The sequence below is a fragment of the Sinohyriopsis cumingii genome, chromosome 16 (assembly GCF_028554795.1).
Source record: "Sinohyriopsis cumingii isolate HCF-2022 chromosome 16, ASM2855479v2, whole genome shotgun sequence".
Classification (NCBI taxonomy): Eukaryota; Metazoa; Mollusca; class Bivalvia; order Unionida; family Unionidae; genus Sinohyriopsis; species Sinohyriopsis cumingii.
In genome coordinates, this window is record NC_142976.1 from 38,638,406 (window position 1) to 38,659,579 (window position 21,174).

At 33.6% G+C, this 21,174-nt stretch overlaps 1 protein-coding gene across 12 annotated transcripts in view; it reads right to left on the reverse strand.

Annotated features, from left to right (window-relative positions):
- Positions 1 to 21,174, reverse strand: part of LOC149780245 (pre-B-cell leukemia transcription factor 1-like) — a 121,944-nt gene that overhangs the window by 8,822 nt on the left and 91,948 nt on the right. For 3 of the 12 annotated variants that reach the window (XM_089937021.1, XM_089937025.1, XM_089937020.1), the window contains 3 exons: positions 20,806 to 20,938; positions 19,023 to 19,123; positions 14,967 to 15,053 (listed from right to left, as the gene is read on the reverse strand). In XM_089937021.1, the coding sequence (XP_089793147.1) occupies positions 14,967 to 15,053; positions 19,023 to 19,123; positions 20,806 to 20,938 (321 nt within the window). Of the gene's footprint in view, positions 1 to 2,271; positions 9,099 to 14,966; positions 15,054 to 19,022; positions 19,124 to 20,805; positions 20,939 to 21,174 lie in introns of those variants that run through there. The other 9 variants (XM_089937027.1, XM_089937028.1, XM_089937022.1 and 6 more) reach the window with 9 other exon arrangements.

A 21,174-nucleotide genomic window follows, 5' to 3' on the forward strand; every position in this document is an offset into this window, starting at 1 on the left:
ACATAATAAACTAGTATTTCCTATTATGTCTGATGTATTATGTTTTTTCGTATTGTTTTCAACACGTGTACAGTATCTTTCATGTAGAGTACTCCCTCATTAAAACACTGCAAATTGTCATTAAAGTATTATAGCGTTATATGTAAGGGTGCATTATATATGGTCCTACTAATACATAATAATGTGTTCATGACAATATCAGATTCATAGTTATCCCTGACCATAACATTGTTCATCTAAGCCAAGCAAGTGTTATATTGAGGTCACATTATACTCGGGTACATTATAAATGGTATTACTATGTCATAATGTAATGGGATCCATAACCAACACTGTACACCGATGTGCATTATTGCATAATTTATAGGAAATTAATGCTCTTCATTTAAAACAAGAAATATAACGAACAGCACACATACTGATCGATTGTTACATAATTTAACAGCAGAATAGTCTGACCTTTACAGTTTGGGGAAAATACATTATTCATGTACTCCTGACACATGTAACTCCAACGACAACTGCATAAACTAAAAGTTATCTTCCATTTTCAGTTACTGATGCTTTTGCATAAATACAAGTATCACAAGACAAAAAGACTAACAAATATGTCCAAGTGTTAGCTAATATCTGTGAAATTAACTTTATCGGAAGTATTCTGCTAATGTTTTTGACATTTCAATAGACAAAACATTATGTACTGCACAAGATGTAAGAAAATCGTGTTAGGAATTTTTTCACAGGTAACTGTTGCTGTAGGTTTAACACCATTTTTCATAACATGAGAGGCTATACATGGCAGCCAATATAACTGGTGAAAAAAAGAACACCCTAGAAAACCCCTGTAAGATCCACTGACCTGCAGGAAGCTACAAGCAAGCCTTACCATTGACTGAGCCTGAAACTTGAACCAAGTGGACAGTGTTGAGATGGCAGTAAAGATGAGTGCTTTAAACCCCCTGACATTGTGGGGGGGGGGGGGGTCCCATCAGTAATTAGGGTTAAAAGGCAATATGTAAGTGGACAGAAGTAAAAGCTGTACACAGTAGACAACTTAATATAAGCAGATCTGTTTCTTGCACTACAATGATTATTTGCTATGACAAAACAAAGCAATAGTGAACATAAAAAGCAATGAACTTGACATAGAAAACAGAGCAGGGAAACTATGTTATTAGATTAGGATATATATATATATATATATATATATATATATATATATATATATATATATATATATATATATACATACATACACACACACATTAACATAATAAATGTTTAGTATGCTATTATAGTGATTAATAAGATATAATAATGTAATACAAGATACACATAAGTTGTACCAGGTATTTTGTTGCCGTTGTAGGGTTTAATGCCATTTTTCAGCACACGATAGGCTATACATGGCAGCCAGTATTAATGGTGGAGGAAGAACCAGGGTAAACCCCGGAAAGAACCACCGACCCATGAGAAGCTACTGGCAAGCTTTCTCACATACCCACCGTACCAGGTATCAGGACACGTTGAGTAGCATTCTCAAGTTTAATCAGATTAAAAAATGAAAAGACTCTAAATGAAAAATAGCTTTTTTTCTTCTTCCTTATTTCATCATTTTTACATTCTGAACAAACACCATTATTGACTGATGCCAACCTATTTTAACAACACTGGTATGTACAATAAAACTTGGTACATGACCAACAAAGCTGCCACTTGAAAAGCTTCAAGCAAAAATATCATTTTCAATAACATTATTTATTCCTTAAATTTCTTCTATTTTATAAATGTCCAAATTTCATTAGTCTCTAATATCATTTTCCATAACAATATAAATCCCTTGGAATTACTTTGTTTTATATCCTGATTTTATTAGCCAAATGCAACTTCATAACAGAGTGCAAAGAGATTACATAACTCAGAATCTTGGAAAGGGCATGATGTACAATTCATTTTCAAATCATTGTAATTTTTGTAACAAAGTATTTATCAACAATCGAATACAGATAAACAAACAAAAATCAGTAATCTCTGTGCAGACTTTGTGGTCCTGCTGTGATGTATTGTCTTTAGATTTAATTCTCAGTAATGTGTGTGTAATAAAAAATGACACATAAATATGTATAATAAATAATAAGACACATAAATGTGTGTAATAAATAATAACAGACCCATAAATGTGTGTAATAAAAAATAACAGACACATAAATATGTGTAATAAATAATAACAGACACATAAATATGTGTAATAAATAATAACAGACACATAAATATGAAGCATAAGATTCATTTATTTCCATTAAAAAAATGTACACTACAGACCTTGTAACATCCATAAAGATATCTGATAATTTTGAAAACAAGAAATGGAATATAAGAAACACATTTATAGACCACCGTGTCACAACACTTGTCATGATACACAATGTTTAACTCGTTATCTAACTATCTTGAACTCTGATGTGATTGTCTGTCATATTTATATTAACAGGTAATAATGCTTTTCAGTTCATCAATTAAATGGCTAATGGATAGAAGATAACTGAATTCATAAACTGATTATTACAGTTGTTACTTATTTTCATTTCCAATTTAAATGTGTGACAATTATATGAAAATATCTGTCAACGGATAAAGTCAGAAGAGTTATATTAGATTATACATTTTAAACAGATGTTTATTTAATTAATTTAATTCAACATATAAATCACTTAAGTAAAATGTGTTGTATTAAAATAAGTTAACTGTTTTTTGTTTTTTTTTTAAATGCAAGATCACTCACCAGCTGACAATGGTCCAACAGACAACTGCAAGTGCAGTTGGCTAAGATACCTTTGTCAGCTGGATGCATTCTGTAAAAATTTCTCCCAATGTGGCACATTTTATGAAAACAAACATTTTTTAAGCTGTACCTATCCTCATACAAATTTGATGGCATATCTTACTATTACTGGTTCAAGAAAAAGCTCAAGTATTTTTCTATTTTAGTAATTTTGTCACATTTTAGGGCAGATAGGCATCATTTCTTTATACTTCAAAGCCCTTCAAGCTAAAGTGCTGTCAAATTTCAAAGCCACTGATGCTAACATGCTGTCAAATTTGGTCAAATTTTATTCAGAACTTTTCACAATTTTAATATTTATCTTTTTCTAAAAAAACATGTAATGGTGGCTAATGTCATATAAGCATCCATTCATACAAAACTCTGAATGCAGCTTATGCCAAGTGGCTTTTAAGAAGTCTTTCCTATTTTTACCAACAGTGGCCATATTTGATGGTGGATTGGTACAAGTATGAAAGCACTATATGCCAGGAAGCTGTTATTTTCATCACATTCTCATCAGTTATTTCTGAACTTGTCACTGAAAGATTTTTTAATTTTTTTAGTAACAACAACTACATTTGATGTTAAACCTGAATATCCCTCATGCATGGACATTTGCCATCAAATTTGGTTGAAATCAGTTCTGTGGATATTGAGAAATGAAACATCACAGTTCTACATAACAGCTGACGCACGCTGATATAGGACCATACCACACGCTAAGTTGACCTATCAGCCAGATGAGCTCAAAATTGTAAAAGAAAATCTCACTCACATTTCTCTTCAATTATATTCAATTTTAAGACAATTATCAGAAGCAAGAGAATTCATATAATACCAACAGAATGTTAATGATCTACAGTTCTTAATAATAATAATATACGAGTACCACAATTAGCAATTAGGTCTTTAAAAATCATTTACCTTTTGCACAAAATATTCGCACCATTGGTAAACATTTTCTTCGAGAATAAAATCAAGGCAATAATTTGCAGCAAGTTTATGCATGAGAGTTTTTTCACCAGCCCATGAACCCATTTAGTTAAAATCAAGTGATTTTCATGAAGAATGAAATTGTACTCCAAAAAGGTAAGAATTACTTAGACATCAATAGTCGAATATTTGTTTTAATCAGACAACACAGACAATGATTTACAGTGGAACCCATTTGTAAGACACCCATGGGAATACATATATTTTTCTGTGGGCAGGTGTCCTTCACTAACTTCTTAATATGTAAGCAAAGGACTTATAAATGTACTTTCGAAGAGTTATTGTTACAACAGAGGTGACATTAAGACAGACATCACTGTACCAGGTCAATAAATTCCATGATAATCTACATACGATGAGCATTCTATCTTTTACCCAACACAATAAACTTAGCACCAGAATACAGTCACTTGATGAACTGATGGTCAGAAAGTGGTCTTAAATAAAAAACAAAAGCATGGGAAACATGACACAGAAAATATTTTTTCTTTTCAAAAAAAGACAATATAGTACTATTACTCTTATCTTTGATAAGCACTTTAATTTCCTTTTGGGGATGTGATATTTAAGATAAACTTTTGAACAACAACTTAAAAAATTTTGACAACAAATTATGCAATGTGTTTCTTTGGCCATTTTCTCTGTAAAGAAAGGCAAGTAAAAAAAATTCGTTATTAAAAATGAACAAAAAATAACTTGAACATTAGATTTAGGCTGAATGTTTTAAAACTGTAAAATATCTGATTATTGGATGCCAACTAAATAGGCATGACAAAATAGTTAAAAATTTACTCGAGTCTAATTAAAATATCTTTTTGCTATCAGTACAGATGTGTGGAATGAAAGGATTTTTAATTTTTAAGATCTGATCACATAATGATGATATTTACATCATTATGAGCTATAACACAGTTATTTCCCTTGCATCACTACATCAACAATCATTTATATACACAACATAAACTACATAATGTCTACTTTTGTTCTGAAAAGATCTCACATTTACAAAGATCTAGTCTCTCTAGCTTGAGATTCCAAATCCAAAAAGTTTCAAATACTATAAGATATGTGAAGCCCTACAAATACAACTTCCTCTTCCTCTTTACAAAGGTAACACTCAAGTTTGTATTTGGCATGAAATTCTGGACTGGCAAACTTCATACCCCTCCCCACAAGTATAATGCACACCAAAATACAAACAACACAGACCTAGATCTGCCTTTACATAATTCACCAGAAAATCATTTACCGGTTTCTTTAAAATATGGGCTGAACAAAGTCTCTGACCTACCAGTCTATGGTGTGGAGGCACTTCTGGATCTATGTAGTTTGAAGTTGGAGACACATTAAACAAAGTCAACCAGGATTTATTATTACATGAACAAAAAGCAGACTACAATTAATCTTATCAATTATACAAAAGCATTCCAATAATCATCATAATTAATGTGTTAGATGTGCTCTAATGGGGATCAAGTTTGGCTATGCTTAATTCCGTTCAATAATTTCCATTTTTAGAACTGTACTAAAACATAATAGGACCATATTTGTTTTATAATAAACACATGGTTGATGATATGCCATCCCAACTCCCTATCATTGTAAGTCTTATAATAAACACATGGTTGATGATATGCCATCCCAACTCCCTATCACTGTAAGTTTGACAATTATTTACCATGGGTATCTTTGATAAAAAATGAGCCTATCTTGTATAAATGTATCAGGCAGGCCCCTTTTCTTGTCATGAAATAATATACAATGGTTGAATAACTGGAATCTTCAAAATGAGCCAGAGCTTCACAATGTTATTGTCAAAGCTAGTAGTTTGTCAATATTGCTCAAGTACTGTATTTAAAAATGTGTAATGCACAGCCAATGCAAACAGCACAGATGCAGATTTGCCTTTACTTATTTGAACAACTTTTATTCTCATTTGTTGCTATATAATACAAAAATATATCTTGGAAGATGGTGTTTACAACTGAATGCATTTCATACACAGGTAATAAAGGCAATTTAGCACACAACTGTAAGTGGGCAACAATTCTGATGTTGATATACAACAGTGCAGTATGAATTAAAGCCATCTCAAAATCTGAATTGCCCTTTCTAAAATACAAAAATGGGATTGGCTACATTAAGGTTTACAAATAAAGAATGGTTTTGTTGTCTGGGCTAACTGGGCAATGGAAATGTTACTGTATAAATTATTATTACCAATCAGAACATTTGTTGGGAGAGACTAATATAAATTACAAATAATTTGTGCATAACTGAATGTCAAACGTGCCCTTTATTTTCTTAATAATCTGCTACATACTTCATAATCAATGAAGCATGAAACAAATATACAACATACTTGACCTTCTCAAAACAAATATCCTTACAAAGTAAAAACATGAAATTTGCGTATAACAAAACCTAGGTTTATATCAAGTTCCTCTTTTAATGTTTCAGGCATTGCATTTCATGAGGACAGATACAGCTTAAAATATCTGCCCTGGATTTAAAATGCAAACACAAAATGCATCTCTGATGCAAAGCCTTTTACATAATAAAATAACTAATAAATTAGTTTTAGGGCACCTGCAATACAAGGGCACATTATTTTCAAGAAAGGTCAAATACCATGTCATTTTCCTACATTTCTATTTTTGTGACATTTGTCACCTTGTCAAAGATCATGGGAATTTAACCTTGCAGAATGTAAAACCAAATGACAGAAAACAAGAGGTAAAAGTGGGCTTGATATCATTCACCTGTCTTACATATTTGAACAGCTGACCATTTTGATAAGCAGGCCTATGTAGTAACGTATGAACAGGATTGATTAAACTTTCTCCCAGTAACTTTTTATATCATGTATGTTAATTTTACCATTTACTGTGTGAAAGTGTGATTTGGATTAACGTAGCTTTAAAAAAAATTCAGTCATATCACAATGAAAACTGCATTTACTATTGTGTCCCAAAAAAGTACTTCCAAAGATAAAGGCATAATTAATATGCATGATCAATGGTTCTTAATCAAAGTCATGCAAAAGCTTTAGAAGCCAAGTTTACAATGATGCTTTAATTGGTGATCTAGAGTCACATGTCTTCATACAAACTGGAATTATAATGAAGTCTTTTTGGGGGCGGGGTAAGGTTGTCAGTTTCTTTACTCTTGGTAATTAAATCTTAATTTGATTTTTTCATATTAAGGAATACTTCTTTTAAGAAGCTACAAATTCAGTGTAAGTTCCAAAAAATTTGAGAAATGGCACTGAATACATGAAATGTCATAAAATAATGCACAATACATGTGACAACATATAAATGATAAATGTTTCTACCACTTACACATGACACTACTGGCAAATGTCAAAGTTCATTAAATGTATCAAATTTGATTCCAAATAATTAAGAATTTGAAATGTGGTAAAGTGTTTAGAAAATAATTCATTGCAAATAAATTTACATTTAGGGATGATTTTCACAAGTTTTTATCAAGCAAAATCAATGTTTGACAAGAACATAATTACCTGCAATTAGTTAATTACAACTGTGTAAATACTAATCCTTAATTACAACTTTGCACCTGTCAGTCTGCAACTTAAGTTTTCTTGAACATCAATACAACTAAACAAATGTTTGCCCAACTTAATCACAACACACTATTATAAAAAAGTTCCTCAAGACTTGAACATTTAATTTACAAACTCATTTTAAAGCCATCCATTTGATCCATTTAAGAGTGTTACTTGTTATTTTCTCTTCAGATATAAATTATAAACATTTAATTTAATACCTTTGGTGTATTATTTTGCAAATTTAATAAAATGTTCTACTGAATTGTATGTGTACTTTTGTTGCTGAAAAAAATAATGATTGTTGATTCAAGTTAATTTGCCAAGTCGGAAATACAGTGTCGAGAGTGGAAACATGTTTATCCAATGCAAGGCAAGATCACCTCATTAATTTGTGTGACTCTCACTATTACCAAACACTTGAAAAATCTAGTTTTGTATAAGCCTACATAGATTACAAATCTATCAAATTTGAATCTGAAATGTGGCCTTAAGAGTGGTAAAGAGTCTTGCTAATCAGATGCATTATCATCTCAACGGAAGGAATGGAAGTTGCCACTTACAGGACTTGTCAATCATCTTGATGATGTAACCATACTATCCAAGTCTGGGCAACATTAGACCAGAAAAAAGTACTCCAAGAGTGATTTACAGTTTTTCTTTGCAACCATTTGTGTTGGCAAATGGATTTAGATTTTTTTGTTAGAGAGACATAATAACCACAAGCTAACAAATGAATCCCCCAAATCCTGTTTTAATACTTGCATCTGACAAAGTTTCTGCAGAAAAACATGGTTGAAACAAAACAAGGACTCCAAAAAGGTAGCAAGCAATTTCTGTAATGATGGAGAGACAATGTATGTATGATACAATTAAAGCTGGGCCATACCATAAGTTCACTAGGTTCTACAGCCAAGTGACCTAAAAAGTGGACTGTATTTAGCAGGAATGAAGATGTTTCAGAAAACAATCCAGAACTTTTCTCCAAAATTAAACTCATTCAATGTCTTGTAAATTATAAACATGACAAAACACTTCTTTTATTTCCACTTTTTTATACTAAGAACACTGTTTTGAACAATAAATTCACATCTTTGTAGGACTATGATAGTTGAAGGGAAAGGAAAGCAACCTAAATAGGTGCTTTCTTTTAATTAATATAATGCATGAGCCAGACACAAATCCCGAATTTGCATTCATCTGGGAAAGATTCATGCCTATTCACGTAAATGTTTTCAAGAAAACTAAAATCTCCCCCACTTACTGTATTGTCTTAGCGCTCAATATGAATTGTTGTGACCAATTATGAGAAACAAAGAACATTGGAGCCATGCTCCCATGTAGTGTAAAACATGCATACAAGAGTAGAGTTTAGTAACCCACAAATTACTTCCATCCTATCTGAAAATATAGGTCACATAAAAAACTTGAAATCCTCCATGGCAAATTTGTGAAAAGATTGAAACTCGTTCCACTGATATAAAACTGTTGTCCGTTTTCATTATTCCTCACTGTTAAGTCTTTCATCCATTTCTCATCACAAATATGCAAATGACTGAATCTTTGAAAACATATACGAAGAAAAATCTTTGTTCCAACATGTCATTTTAGTTCAAGATTGCATGCACCAGTAGCCATTATCTCCCATCCACCAAGTCATCCAGGAAAATGGTGCTAATCCAACTGAAAATAGGAAGTTCATCATTAACTCTGAAAACAAAGGGAAATGTTAAATTTAGTTGGCATGCAGGCATGCAATTAACAATGAAAAAAAGCTTCCATGAAGCAAACATCTTCTGTAGCTTAGGTTTCTATGCAGCTTTACTTCCATACATACTCTAAACATCCACAAAGCAAATACACCTGTAGGCATCACCAAGGCAAAAGTATTTATCTTTTAACAGTTAAATGTTTTTTTTTTGCTGACTGTTTTGTTTTTCAGACACATTTTTAAGAAGTTTACCTGGACTACAAAACTTTTTCCAAGTATTTTTTTTCCATAAAGAAACTGACTTTCTTGATACTACTTTGTTTATCATTGCAAAAATAGGCTATAAAGTACAAGAAAAATCATTACTAACAAGTACACAATTGGAGCAAAGGTAGGTAACTCCATTTACTAGTAACTATTCATCTCGTGTGTCATTTGATACGCTTTTATATCATTTATTTTGGTGAATACAACTATCTAAAAAAATGTAACCTGAATTTCAGAAGTGATACATTTTACTCAGTTTCAGTGATTTGTATTGTCCAGAAACATTTCTGTTATGAGAAAAATTGAAGAACTTTTCAACTATATAACTTTATAAAAATTATGATTTCCCAGGTAAACTCAAATTCAAGGATATTTCAAAGTTGCATAAACCACGATCAAACTATCTATCAGATCCACCATAAGATTCTCATCCTAATTAAAAAAGTAACTAGCCGACAGTTGTATCTATCAAGTGTATTTATTTAAATTCAAATTCTCACAACTCCGTCAAATAGATGAAGCTGCAAAATTGCACGGTAGTGCTTCTGGACAGGAATTTGTTGTATGTATGTTAAAGATCTGCATGGGGGTGGCAGGCTTCATAGAATCCTTAGTAAGGTAGCTGAAGCCACCACTCTTTTGAAACTAGACCCTAGATCCATCATTTTATAAGATCTAACAGGATTTCAAAATTGCTTAGACTGGGAAATTTCCAAAACAGAAGAAGCATTAATATAACACATCCCAAAAAGAAACCTTACTAATGTTAAATCTGGACACAAAAGCCATTCTAATCCCCTATCCCAGCCAATTTCCTATAGATGTGGCCAGACACTTCTTGGCCAAATAATGGTTTCTCTCTGCATCAATAGTCACTGCTCTACACATTCTAGCTAAACTTTTACTTGATGAGGAAATCATTGTTAGATCAAGGAATAGAACCTGAACAAATATTTCCCATCTTGTTAGAACTCAATATATTCAAGTCACATGGTCGATACAACTCGAAAGTGTCAACAAGTCCAATATGAAGGTGAGGCTAATTTTATCATGAGAGGGTGAGGATGGAAGCAATTCATTATTTGGATGGTGTGAAAGCAGTCATATAGTCGCATCATAAAGAAAGTCACCCTCGGTGACCATGTGACATGTATTGTCTGAAATTTTGATCTTTTTTTATATCAAATGATAAATGTTACTATATCCGTAGAGACATGATTCATCTCATTTTGTAAGGGTCAAGTGTATTCAATATTTACAAACTTGCCAGTACAGGCAGGTGAAGTTTCAGTTCACGTTAGTAACAATGGCTACATTAGGCTTCTTTCATTTTTCGATTCATCACTGGTCCCTCAAATAAACTGACTCCTTTGATCTTGGCAAGCTGAGCAAAGGATTGATCCCGATTGTTTTTAAGTGTGAACTGAATTTACTTTCTTGTCATGGTGCACAATACTACGATCAATGTAGGTTTTTTTTGGTGGGGTTTCATTGACCTTGCAAGACATTATATGTGGGGTGTACAAATACAAAATAAGGCCAGTGGATTCCCTTGCTTAATTAGTGTCTCAACTGTTTAAAACTTATATCTTATTAGAAATATCCAGATCTGTGCGATTTGGGAATCCTGTAAAGCTCTTTTTATGTCATGGACCTTAGTGTTATTACTAAACATAAAAATGAAGACAACATAGGTCAGCATTAAGTGCTACAATGGCCTCATCAACTAACAAAGATGTGGATTATTAGGTATAACACGCAAACGGCTTAATGACTATGTTATGTGACTTCCTAAAACTTGAGCGTACAATCTTTGCAATGCTATACCTAATACTGCTCTTGCCACTGGAAAAAAGAAGAAATGATTCCAGACAGCTCTATCAATGTAACGCAAATGAAAAGCACAGTTCAAAGTTTAACCGGGGCCATAACTCAAATTCAAATTCTGACAGAAATATGTGAAAATTATACTTGACCCAGACTTCCGGATGTAAATCTTGTACTATTTTTTAAGACAATTCCTTCAAAAGTCGTTGCCTAGAAATGAAGTTTGCAATGGATATGACACATAAACATGGGTAATTTTATATGTCCCCTCCAAAGATGTGGCAGAACATAAAAAGATTCCTATGCCTGTATCTTCTTATGCAAGCAAAAAGAAAATGCACATAACAGTCTGTACAATTAGAGCCTTGGGACGAAATTATAATGAAAATGTGGATTTGGTCCACTTCTGCATCAATAATCACTCAGTTAACAGACAAAATTAAATGTGGATTTAGCAAACACCTGTTTCAATAATCATTCAGTTAATAGTTAATTCACTTAGTTATCAGAGTTTCAATGTTTCTTATTTTTCATTTCCAGTCTGCACAATTTCCTTAATGGCAAAAAGCATTTGTGAACGACTGCATTTCTTCCCAATGCAAGAATGTTTATTTGTGGGAAGAAACAAAAAATTTACATAAATTTTAAATGAAAGGCAGTGAAATACTTTTTAAGTCTTTATAAATTATCAAAACTATTCATGACAAGGGCTCTTCTTTGTACAATCCAAAGACTTGGCAATCGAGATTTAAACAAAATACCACAAGGACTAGAGTTAATACCAGGTCATCTATCAACTTCGTAAATAAAAAGCTTCGAAACTTCAAAATGTTGCAGGTATAAAATACTTGATTATTTACAAACATGCAGGAAATCTACAGCATCTTTGTAATTCAACTGTTAACTATTAGCTTCTGCCAAACATTCATGAAATAAAGAGATTTTACTAAAATGAAATGGATGTTGTAATTTAATTCTTTTAGAAAGACTATTTTATGAGCAAAGGACAATATAAAAATATATACTGACATATAATGTAAGCTATTCAAGATTGTTGAAGCTCTGTGAATTCAATAATTTATTTTACAAATTAAATTTTGTGCTTTGCAAAAACTGAAGTTTCCCTCGATACCTAAATCTTTGAATATTCTTTTTATGGGAACAGGGCTCAAATGTGTCCTGTACTGCCATAATGCACAAGTAAAATGTGTGAGTGAGATGGAAACAACAAAAACTTCAAAATGATTTGTTGTGTTGCGAAGTTAGTTTGTATTGTATCAAATGCAGTGCAAAGCCCTTACAGTTAAGAATGTCAAGTGAAACAGTTCCATAAAATGGCAAATCTAACCTCAAGTTATGCTTACTTAATAAAACTGTACTGCCAATGAGGGCTTAGTTTGTGACAATGTCTAAGTGAAAGTAATATGGCAATACTCTGGTCACTTTATCTTGGGGGAAAAAAATAAAAGCACAGATTCCTTTAAAAGCTTCAGAAATAGCAATGTCTTTGTAAGTTTTCCGTTATGCTGGCATGGAAGTTATGTAACCACTAGCTGCAGTGAATGTAGCCACTGCAAACAATCCAAAAATGTGACATTACTGGCAGTTTCTTATGGCAGCCAACAGGGACAGTGTCAATTCTTTCAAGCAATTCATAGAAATATGAAACAAATTATGTTTTCATGTGTTGATTATATAAAACGTGTCTCCCACATACTAAATGTAATAATTAAAATGAAATATTTATCTTCCCTTTAACATTGACACCTAAGCCAACAATGAGAATGACATAAAATAATAATTCACGTGTCCTAATCAAGACAAAATTGTGTACTAATTGAATAAAACTTTAGACACTAGATAGTCTATACTTGTTTTCCAATGATTGCTGGGACATCAAAAAGGATTAAATTCAAATTGAATTAAAAATTGTCTAAAATGGGTTCTTTTATTTCAGCATCACTAATTTCACATCTTTCCTTCTTCTGTTTAAGCAAACAGCATGCCTTCAATTCACCCATGAAAGGTCAAGCTGCTCATGGGGTAAACATGTGGCATCAGACAGCAGTAACTAGATATACAAAAACACTAAAGGTTGATTGCGATTAACTCGTAAAGTTGACTGCCCTTGATTGGTCAAGTGCTCCTGCCATTCGAATCATAACCCTTAAAGCTGACTGCCCTTGATTGGTCAAGTGCTCCTGCCATTCGAATCATAACCCTTAAAAGTTGACTGCCCTTGATTGGTCAAGTGCTCCTGCCATTCGAATCATAACCCTTAAAGCTGACTGCCCTTGATTGGTCAAGTGCTCCTGCCATTCGAATCATAACCCTTAAAGCTGACTGCCCTTGATTGGTCAAGTGCTCCTGTCATTCGAATCATAACCCTTAAAAGTTGACTGCCCTTGATTGGTCAAGTGCTCCTGCCATTCGAATCATAACCCTTAAAAGTTGACTGCCCTTGATTGGTCAAGTGCTCCTGCCATTCGAATCATAACCCTTAAAAGTTGACTGCCCTTGATTGGTCAAGTGCTCCTGCCATTCGAATCATAACCCTTAAAAGTTGACTGCCCTTGATTGGTCAAGTGCTCCTGCCATTCGAATCATAACCCTTAAAAGTTGACTGCCCTTGATTGGTCAAGTGCTCCTGCCATTCGAATCATAACCCTTAAAAGTTGACTGCCCTTGATTGGTCAAGTGCTCCTGCCATTCGAATCATAATTGCAAACATCGCATTGCCTGTAAGTAATACATGTAAAGAGCCACTATAAACAGTGGAGGCAACAAAATAAAGTTTCGCGGGGACCTTAAATTTCTTTATATGCCATTGCAGTATGAATAGTTGGACCTTTCCAGGATGTGTTGAATGCACTTTCCACACTATAAGAGGATAAAGTACAAGTGAAATCATTAAAAACCATATAAAAGGAACTCTTTCACGACACTGTTCTGGCTATTTGCATTCACAGATTTTCAGATGCATCATTTGCAATACCCAGTGAAAACTTTAGCATTGTTAATCTTATTTCACAAATCAAACATATGCCTACATTGCAGATCAAAAGACCTTATCCCAAAAAATACATTTAGAAAACTTTTAAACGTGGCTATAATGAGATGAAAATCTATACATGTCCTCTACATAGGGAAACAAATAATTATTCACATTTCTTTTATCTATCTCATGTAGTCTATTTTTTTTTATAGTGCCAACACCCAACCCATTGTAATTTTTTAAATAATAAAAATTGAGAAGTACTGTGAACAGCAGACTATACACCTACCCCATTTATAGATGTCATCTATGCAGTTAACTTTCTGTGCAGAAACCATTATTTTTAAGTCACAGCGGCCTTGGTATTGGACCCCTTTTCCAATGAATGACAGACTAAGGAAAACAGGAAATCCTATACACTGTTTTGGTCTATTATCCGTCAAGCTGAAAGTTGCACATTATTCTGACAATCGATTCAAGTCATCAAGATAAAGCATGTAAATTTTTGAAGTTTATTAGTTTTTGTGACATTTAAAATGGGTATGAGCCCAAAGTACTAATGTTGAGATGCCGGCATACAAGCTGACAGCTGAAAAACAATTTGCCCCTTTCTGGGCATAATAAATTGTTTTCCTGACACTGTTATGATAAATGAAAATGTGACTAACAATGCAAGACTGTAATGAGTGTTCAAACCCTTTGATTAGAGAAGCTATGGTTGTAAGTTGGTAAATGAGCCGATGGGATTAGTGGAAGGATTGGACGATGGGTGTAATACCTGGTGATCATACATGCCAGCATTAGAGCTGTGTTGACTGTCCGGTGAACTGTAACCCGCTTGACTAACATGGCGTAATTGATTCACCTATAGACAGAAGGAAAGGGCTAAAGTTCACATGCACATTATGGCAAAGAGGAGAGTTAGATTAAACCCTTTTGGTGCTAAAAGGTTCATGTATTTGCTTGGTAGAGGATCTTAAAAAAGTTGTTGGTTAAAAGAATTATGATCAAAGGACAAGGGGACACATGAATTCAACCTTAATTATACAGAATTAATGCTGGATTTGAAAGCAACTCAGAGTTGGCAAAAACTAAGGTAGCCTTAGCACATCATCATACAACTTAAATCCAAATCTTATACCACCCCCCAAAAAATAATATGTATTCAATAAAATTCAGGAAAGATTTCAAATTATTAAGTAATTATGCATTATTCAAAATGTCTAGTGAAGTTTATGACATGTTAAAAATTGTAATGGGCAAGAGCAAATATTTGTGTCTCATGGAATTTAAGCAAGAACAAAATTTGCAATTGAAATTTAAATGCTATGGTATCTCGTGTAAGCCGCAATAGTGGGCAAGCAGAATATTTTCTCATTTTTCCAGCTCTTCATTTCTATCCACCTCCCCTAAAGAAAACTTTCCAACTGCCATTTTAGCACCAAAACGGATGAGATATTGTACAACAAAAAAACTTGGTGAATGTACTTTCAAGATTTGATTTCTATACGATAAAAAAATTAATAATTTTTCAGTCTCATTCCAGTACAAATTTTCATCAAAAATAATAATTCAGATACTACTATACTATGTAAACTTGAGATACACGAGTGCATAACAAAGGACCTGTTTGCTACAACTGACTGGGTAATGCCTTGAATAGAAGCACTTCTGTTTGGGAACCCAGATGGTGGAAAATGGTCAATCAATAATTCATCTAAATGATCACGAGGAACGCTGCACATTCAACTCTTAAAAATCTTGGCTGTATACAACTCCATGCCAAACTGGACTGAAATCCTACAGTTATTGGTAAAGTAATTCTGCAGAAGTTGGTTGGACTTGCAATTAGGGGTGGAGGAAGAGGACAAAGCTCCAGTTTCCTGTAATTGATATCGTTAAACACAGGAAATAAAACTCTTTCAAAGTCTTATCAACGTTAAGCCAAATGCCAAATACGGTTGAATATTGTTAGTCCAGTCCAGTTAAGCTGTGGATAACAAAACCTAGACAACAGACCACAGTAGAATGCTGTAGACAACAAAAAATTGAAAGGATAGACCAATGGGAAATGCTGTGGACAACAAAACCTAGACAACAGACCATATTGGAATGTTGCGGACAACAAAAGGACAAATCACTGGGAATGCAGTGGAAAATTCTCATCAATATCTAGCTCAATACCAAATCTAACTGAACCCCAACAAACCTTGATAAAGCTAATTTCTCTAAACCAAAAGAGGAAGACAAGGGACACAACTCCTGTAAATTCTGTTGAAGCAACACAGGAAACAGCTTCTTCAAGGTTTTACCAACATGGTGGTGCTTCCTGCCAAACTTGGGTGAAGTTTAGCAAACTTTAGGAAAGTTAAGCTTTAGAAACTTGGAGGTTTATTCATGCAGGGGCCATAACTCCTCTAATGAAGATAGAAAAGGCTGGAAATTGAACTTCATTGTTTTTTCAAAATGGAGCTCCATACCAAATTTTTGAAAAATTCAACAATTCTCTGCGGAGTTATTTTCCAAAACCAAAATTGTCAATGGACAGTATGAAGTACAAGTGGACAGACATCTGGCCAAACAATTGTATTCAATGAATGTGATATGGCCCTGCCAATAACTTCGAGCATGACCGTACTAAAAAATATCCTTTTCCTTGACTAAAAATATGTTAAAAGATTATGACAATTCAAATCCTTTTCTTTTCAAGTGAATATATGTTTTACCAGTAAACATTAAATGCTATAAACTCCCAATGAACATTTGGTTAATTTTTTGCTAGATATCTATCCTGTACACTAGTATCTCATTTACAGTCAAATAATAAAGATGAAAGTCATTTATTTTGCTGGATTTTTTTAGTTTTTGGATAAAACGGAATATTCTGTCAGTATATGCCTCTGACTTAGTGGCTTTATTGACCATCATTCATTACATCTTAAATCCATAGCGACCACAAAATATATGAAAACTGTTGTCTTGTGTATGATATTTTTACTTGGGGAAAGATAATCTCCTAGAGAATCCAAGATTCATTTATGACTTTCACATCTACACAGTATGTAAAGATATTTTCAGGGCAGTAAGCCACTAATCTAAAAGTCAGATTAAGTGAAAAAAATCAAACTTGCAGCTCAAGCATTTAAGAACCTATTAACTTCACATGTATTAACCAGCATAGTCCACCATTAACCAGTGTATTCTACCTCATCAATGCATAAAAGATTTTTCAACCTTTATTTACTTGTTTTCTATTGTAGCCATATCCACCATAACCCTTCAATGCTTAAACCTTATTTTTGTTTCAATAAAACCCTCCATGATTTTTGGTTTACAATTTCTATCTACTTTTTTTCATCAAAGGCTTTCAAAAGAGTTTTAAAAAATAAATTTTAAAAAATGTAGGCAACATGCAAACCACAAAATAAAAAAAGACAAGCATCTGAAATGCTACTTAACAACAAGACTTTAAATAACGCTTCCATTTCAGGCATGGAATAATTTACCTAACTAATACAATGACAAGATGCATACTACTCAAAGCTAAAAATGCCATGCATAAAATCATGCAATACATAATCATCATGAACATTTTTATAAAAGGGATACAAGGAACATAGCATCACATCTACAACCTGTATCTTCCCTGTAATTGACTTGCAAATATTGTAACAAAACTTTAACCCAAAATCTTAAAATTAAAAAGGACCCCTGGAAAAGTTATAACTGAGTCTCTCTGTGCCGTCACATGTGAGACAAGAAAAAGTTATAACTAAGTCTCTGTGCCGTCACATGTGAGACAAGAAAAAGTTATAACTAAGTCTCTCTGTGCCATCACATGTGAGACAAGAAAAAGTTACAACTAAGTCTCTCTGTGTCGTCACATGTGAGACAAGAAACAGTTAAGAAATATAGCACCTTAAACACAAACGAAGAAGCTGTGATGCAATAAAATGCATTTTTTCTCAAAAGTCTGACAGGTTTCATTTGTCTCCCTTAGCAATTCAATACTAACTTTGATTACCATCAATATGGTGATCCCTTGCTCAACAAACATTATAGGGATCATTGTGAAGAGTTTGTAGTTTTGGAAAATTCATTATTTGATAGTTATATTTGTTCTAAGGGATCCAAATTTGGCATTTGTTATGTCTGAAAATACGTAACAGTGTGGATTTTTATGGCAAGAATTGTCATCTTGATTCTAATATGTAGATTGACAGAAACCAGTTTTTTACAGACATAATGTAAAGTCATGACAAAGAAGTCTACCAAGTTATTTTGAATGTATCTCAAAGGGTTCAGGAGATATCAAATAAACAAAAGTGTGACATCGTTGGATGGATAATCCAACTCCAGTATATCTACCCAAACATCATCTGCATCACTTGGTCAAAGTGTTGTTTTTTAATCAGAGCCAATCTGACAAGTAGCAGAAATAAATCTGTACTATTTCAATGTCTTTGGCGCGGAATGCACATAGTCTGCAATCATAAAATTAGAGGCAAATATTTATACTGAATCCGATACCACCATCATGAATAAAACATTAGGCGGTAATATTTTTGCTTCCAATTTTGTCAAGAGCAACGTGATGTAAAAAGGTAGTCAATTTCTTGTCAGAATGGCTCTTTAAATTTTTCTCAAACACTCCTGCCAAATTTTTCATCAGCTAAGATTTAAAGCAAGTGCAGACAAGACCGAAGTGATCCAAATGTACATAAAAAGGATTAAACCATCACTGAAGAATGATACCCAGTTTACACCATTGACTAATGCAGGCAAGATATAAAGATTTTTCTGAAAAAGCATATGCCTGTTCAGAGGGTCCTACCGATGCATCTCCACTTTGGTAGTTGTCCCCATTGAGATTCATGTACATCCCTCCCTGCTGCATTCCAGCTGTAGACGTTGGCATGCTGTAACCAGCGGCACCTGTGGATGGAAAAAATAATAATTAAAGACTGGGATGGGGTATAAAGAAAAGGATTGAACAAGTGTGTAATTTTTTCTCCGACTGTTCAGGTAAACCACCTGGCTTGGAAATCACCTCTTTAAGCGCAAGACTAAAGCCAACAGGATATAGTAATTGGTACTAAGGATCCCAAATTGGATGCTTGTAGACTGAAGTCCTGTTGTGAGAAATGCATTTGACACAACACAGCTTCAACTAAGGGTGGGCAAAATGCAGCTGGGGTTTGGGAGTTAACCTGCATTCGGTTGTCATTCCATCCAAAGTGGAGTCACAAAATTACACCAAGTTTCTTCGTCCCATGGAAACTGCAATAAGCTTTGGCATTATGAATCAAAGGTAGGCTTGGAATATTTGAAACATTAGGGATGGGATGCTTTATGGAATAAACACTACAAGTTTCTGTAACTCTCTCTGAAAATGGCAAAATGCAGCACTCCCTCATTTTAATGCCATACATGGGATTCACCAAGTATACTTAATACCTGCATAAACCACTTTAGGTAGGCTGCCGCTGTGTCCTTGGAAGAGGCACATAGCTCCCATTTCTTTGGCATCGTATAACCAACATGATACATGAGCCATTAAAACCAACAAAATCAAAATACTAAAATTTCAGAGAAATAGGATGCACGGACATACCTGCCTTATAGCAGGAACTATGCTATAATTATAGGTTTTATTGTTAGGGTGTACTGTATTATATAAGCCACATACAACCAGTCTCTTGCAGTATATGATAATGTGTAATTATTTACCACAACAAATGAAACGGACATGCTTCAGCAAACAGAACAAATATTTAGAAGTTGAAAATGACTGTTTGAACAAAAAAAATTCAGGAAGCCACAAATAGTTAAGTTGGTAGAGTGTAGGACATGTAATCCAATGGTCATGCATTCAGTAACCACCCAGGCCAGCCTAAGATAGTTGCCTTAGCATATCTTTGTGAAAGACACTTAGCTCCCAAATCCTTGGGTTATATAGCCAATGAAAGTAATGTTAAAAGCAACAACGAAAATTCAGAATGAGCAAAGAAATCTTGTTTTGTCTTGCCTCGTGGCTAAGCATTTTAAATTTAACCTGGCATAGTTCCTGTGGATTTGCTTATTTAATATTACATACAATTATAATTTTTCTATAAATTTCAACACATTTCCTTGGTACTAATATTTGTGGAAACATAAGTGGCATTTATAGAAATTGAAACTCAGATTTTGTATCAATCACAAATCCCACTAAAACTGGTGCCACACAATAACAAAGAATACACCATAAAAGACAAATGGCAGGAAAGCCATCAATGACCCAAATGACAGTCAAATTGATCAGCTTGACCTTGTTGGGCGCACCAGGCTTGGAATAAAAAAAAAGACTCAAGTATATGTCTCAATAAAGTCATTCTTGTTATATTCTTGAACAAGACGCACAACCTAAATTGGGCCGAGATCATGACAGGAGGAGAGGGGCTGAGATCATAGTAGTCTTTGCTGCTTCACGACATTAAAACAACCAGATAAACTCCAATCTTAAGAATAAGCGACACAAGGCTTGTCACGACTTTAACCTTTTTTCTTTGTAATTTTTTTTGGATACACTTAACCCCTTCAAAGACAATCTTTTGTCTCAGTTAAACAAGTCAAACCTGGTCCCTCTGTATGCCCACCGTGTTGTGCTGCAGCTGCAGCTGTTTTAGCTGCATAAAGGTTTGCTTCTTCCTGGGCCTTGCCAATGTTTTTCTTGTAGCGAATTCGTTTGTTCCCAAACCAGTTGGACACCTAGGGCAATAGCAGAAGGCAAAGTGATTAGTAAAGTTCATAAATGAAAACAATTTAACAAAAGATATTAAATACAAAAAATATGTTTACATTAACTACACTACCGATGGCAGTGATCATAATATAGTTTAAAAATTAGAAATTTTCAAAATATTGTTCCTATCAAAATGATTATGTGACCTTAAATTTTACCAAAAATGCTGACACGTTATCTGAACTGACTTATTTTCCACATC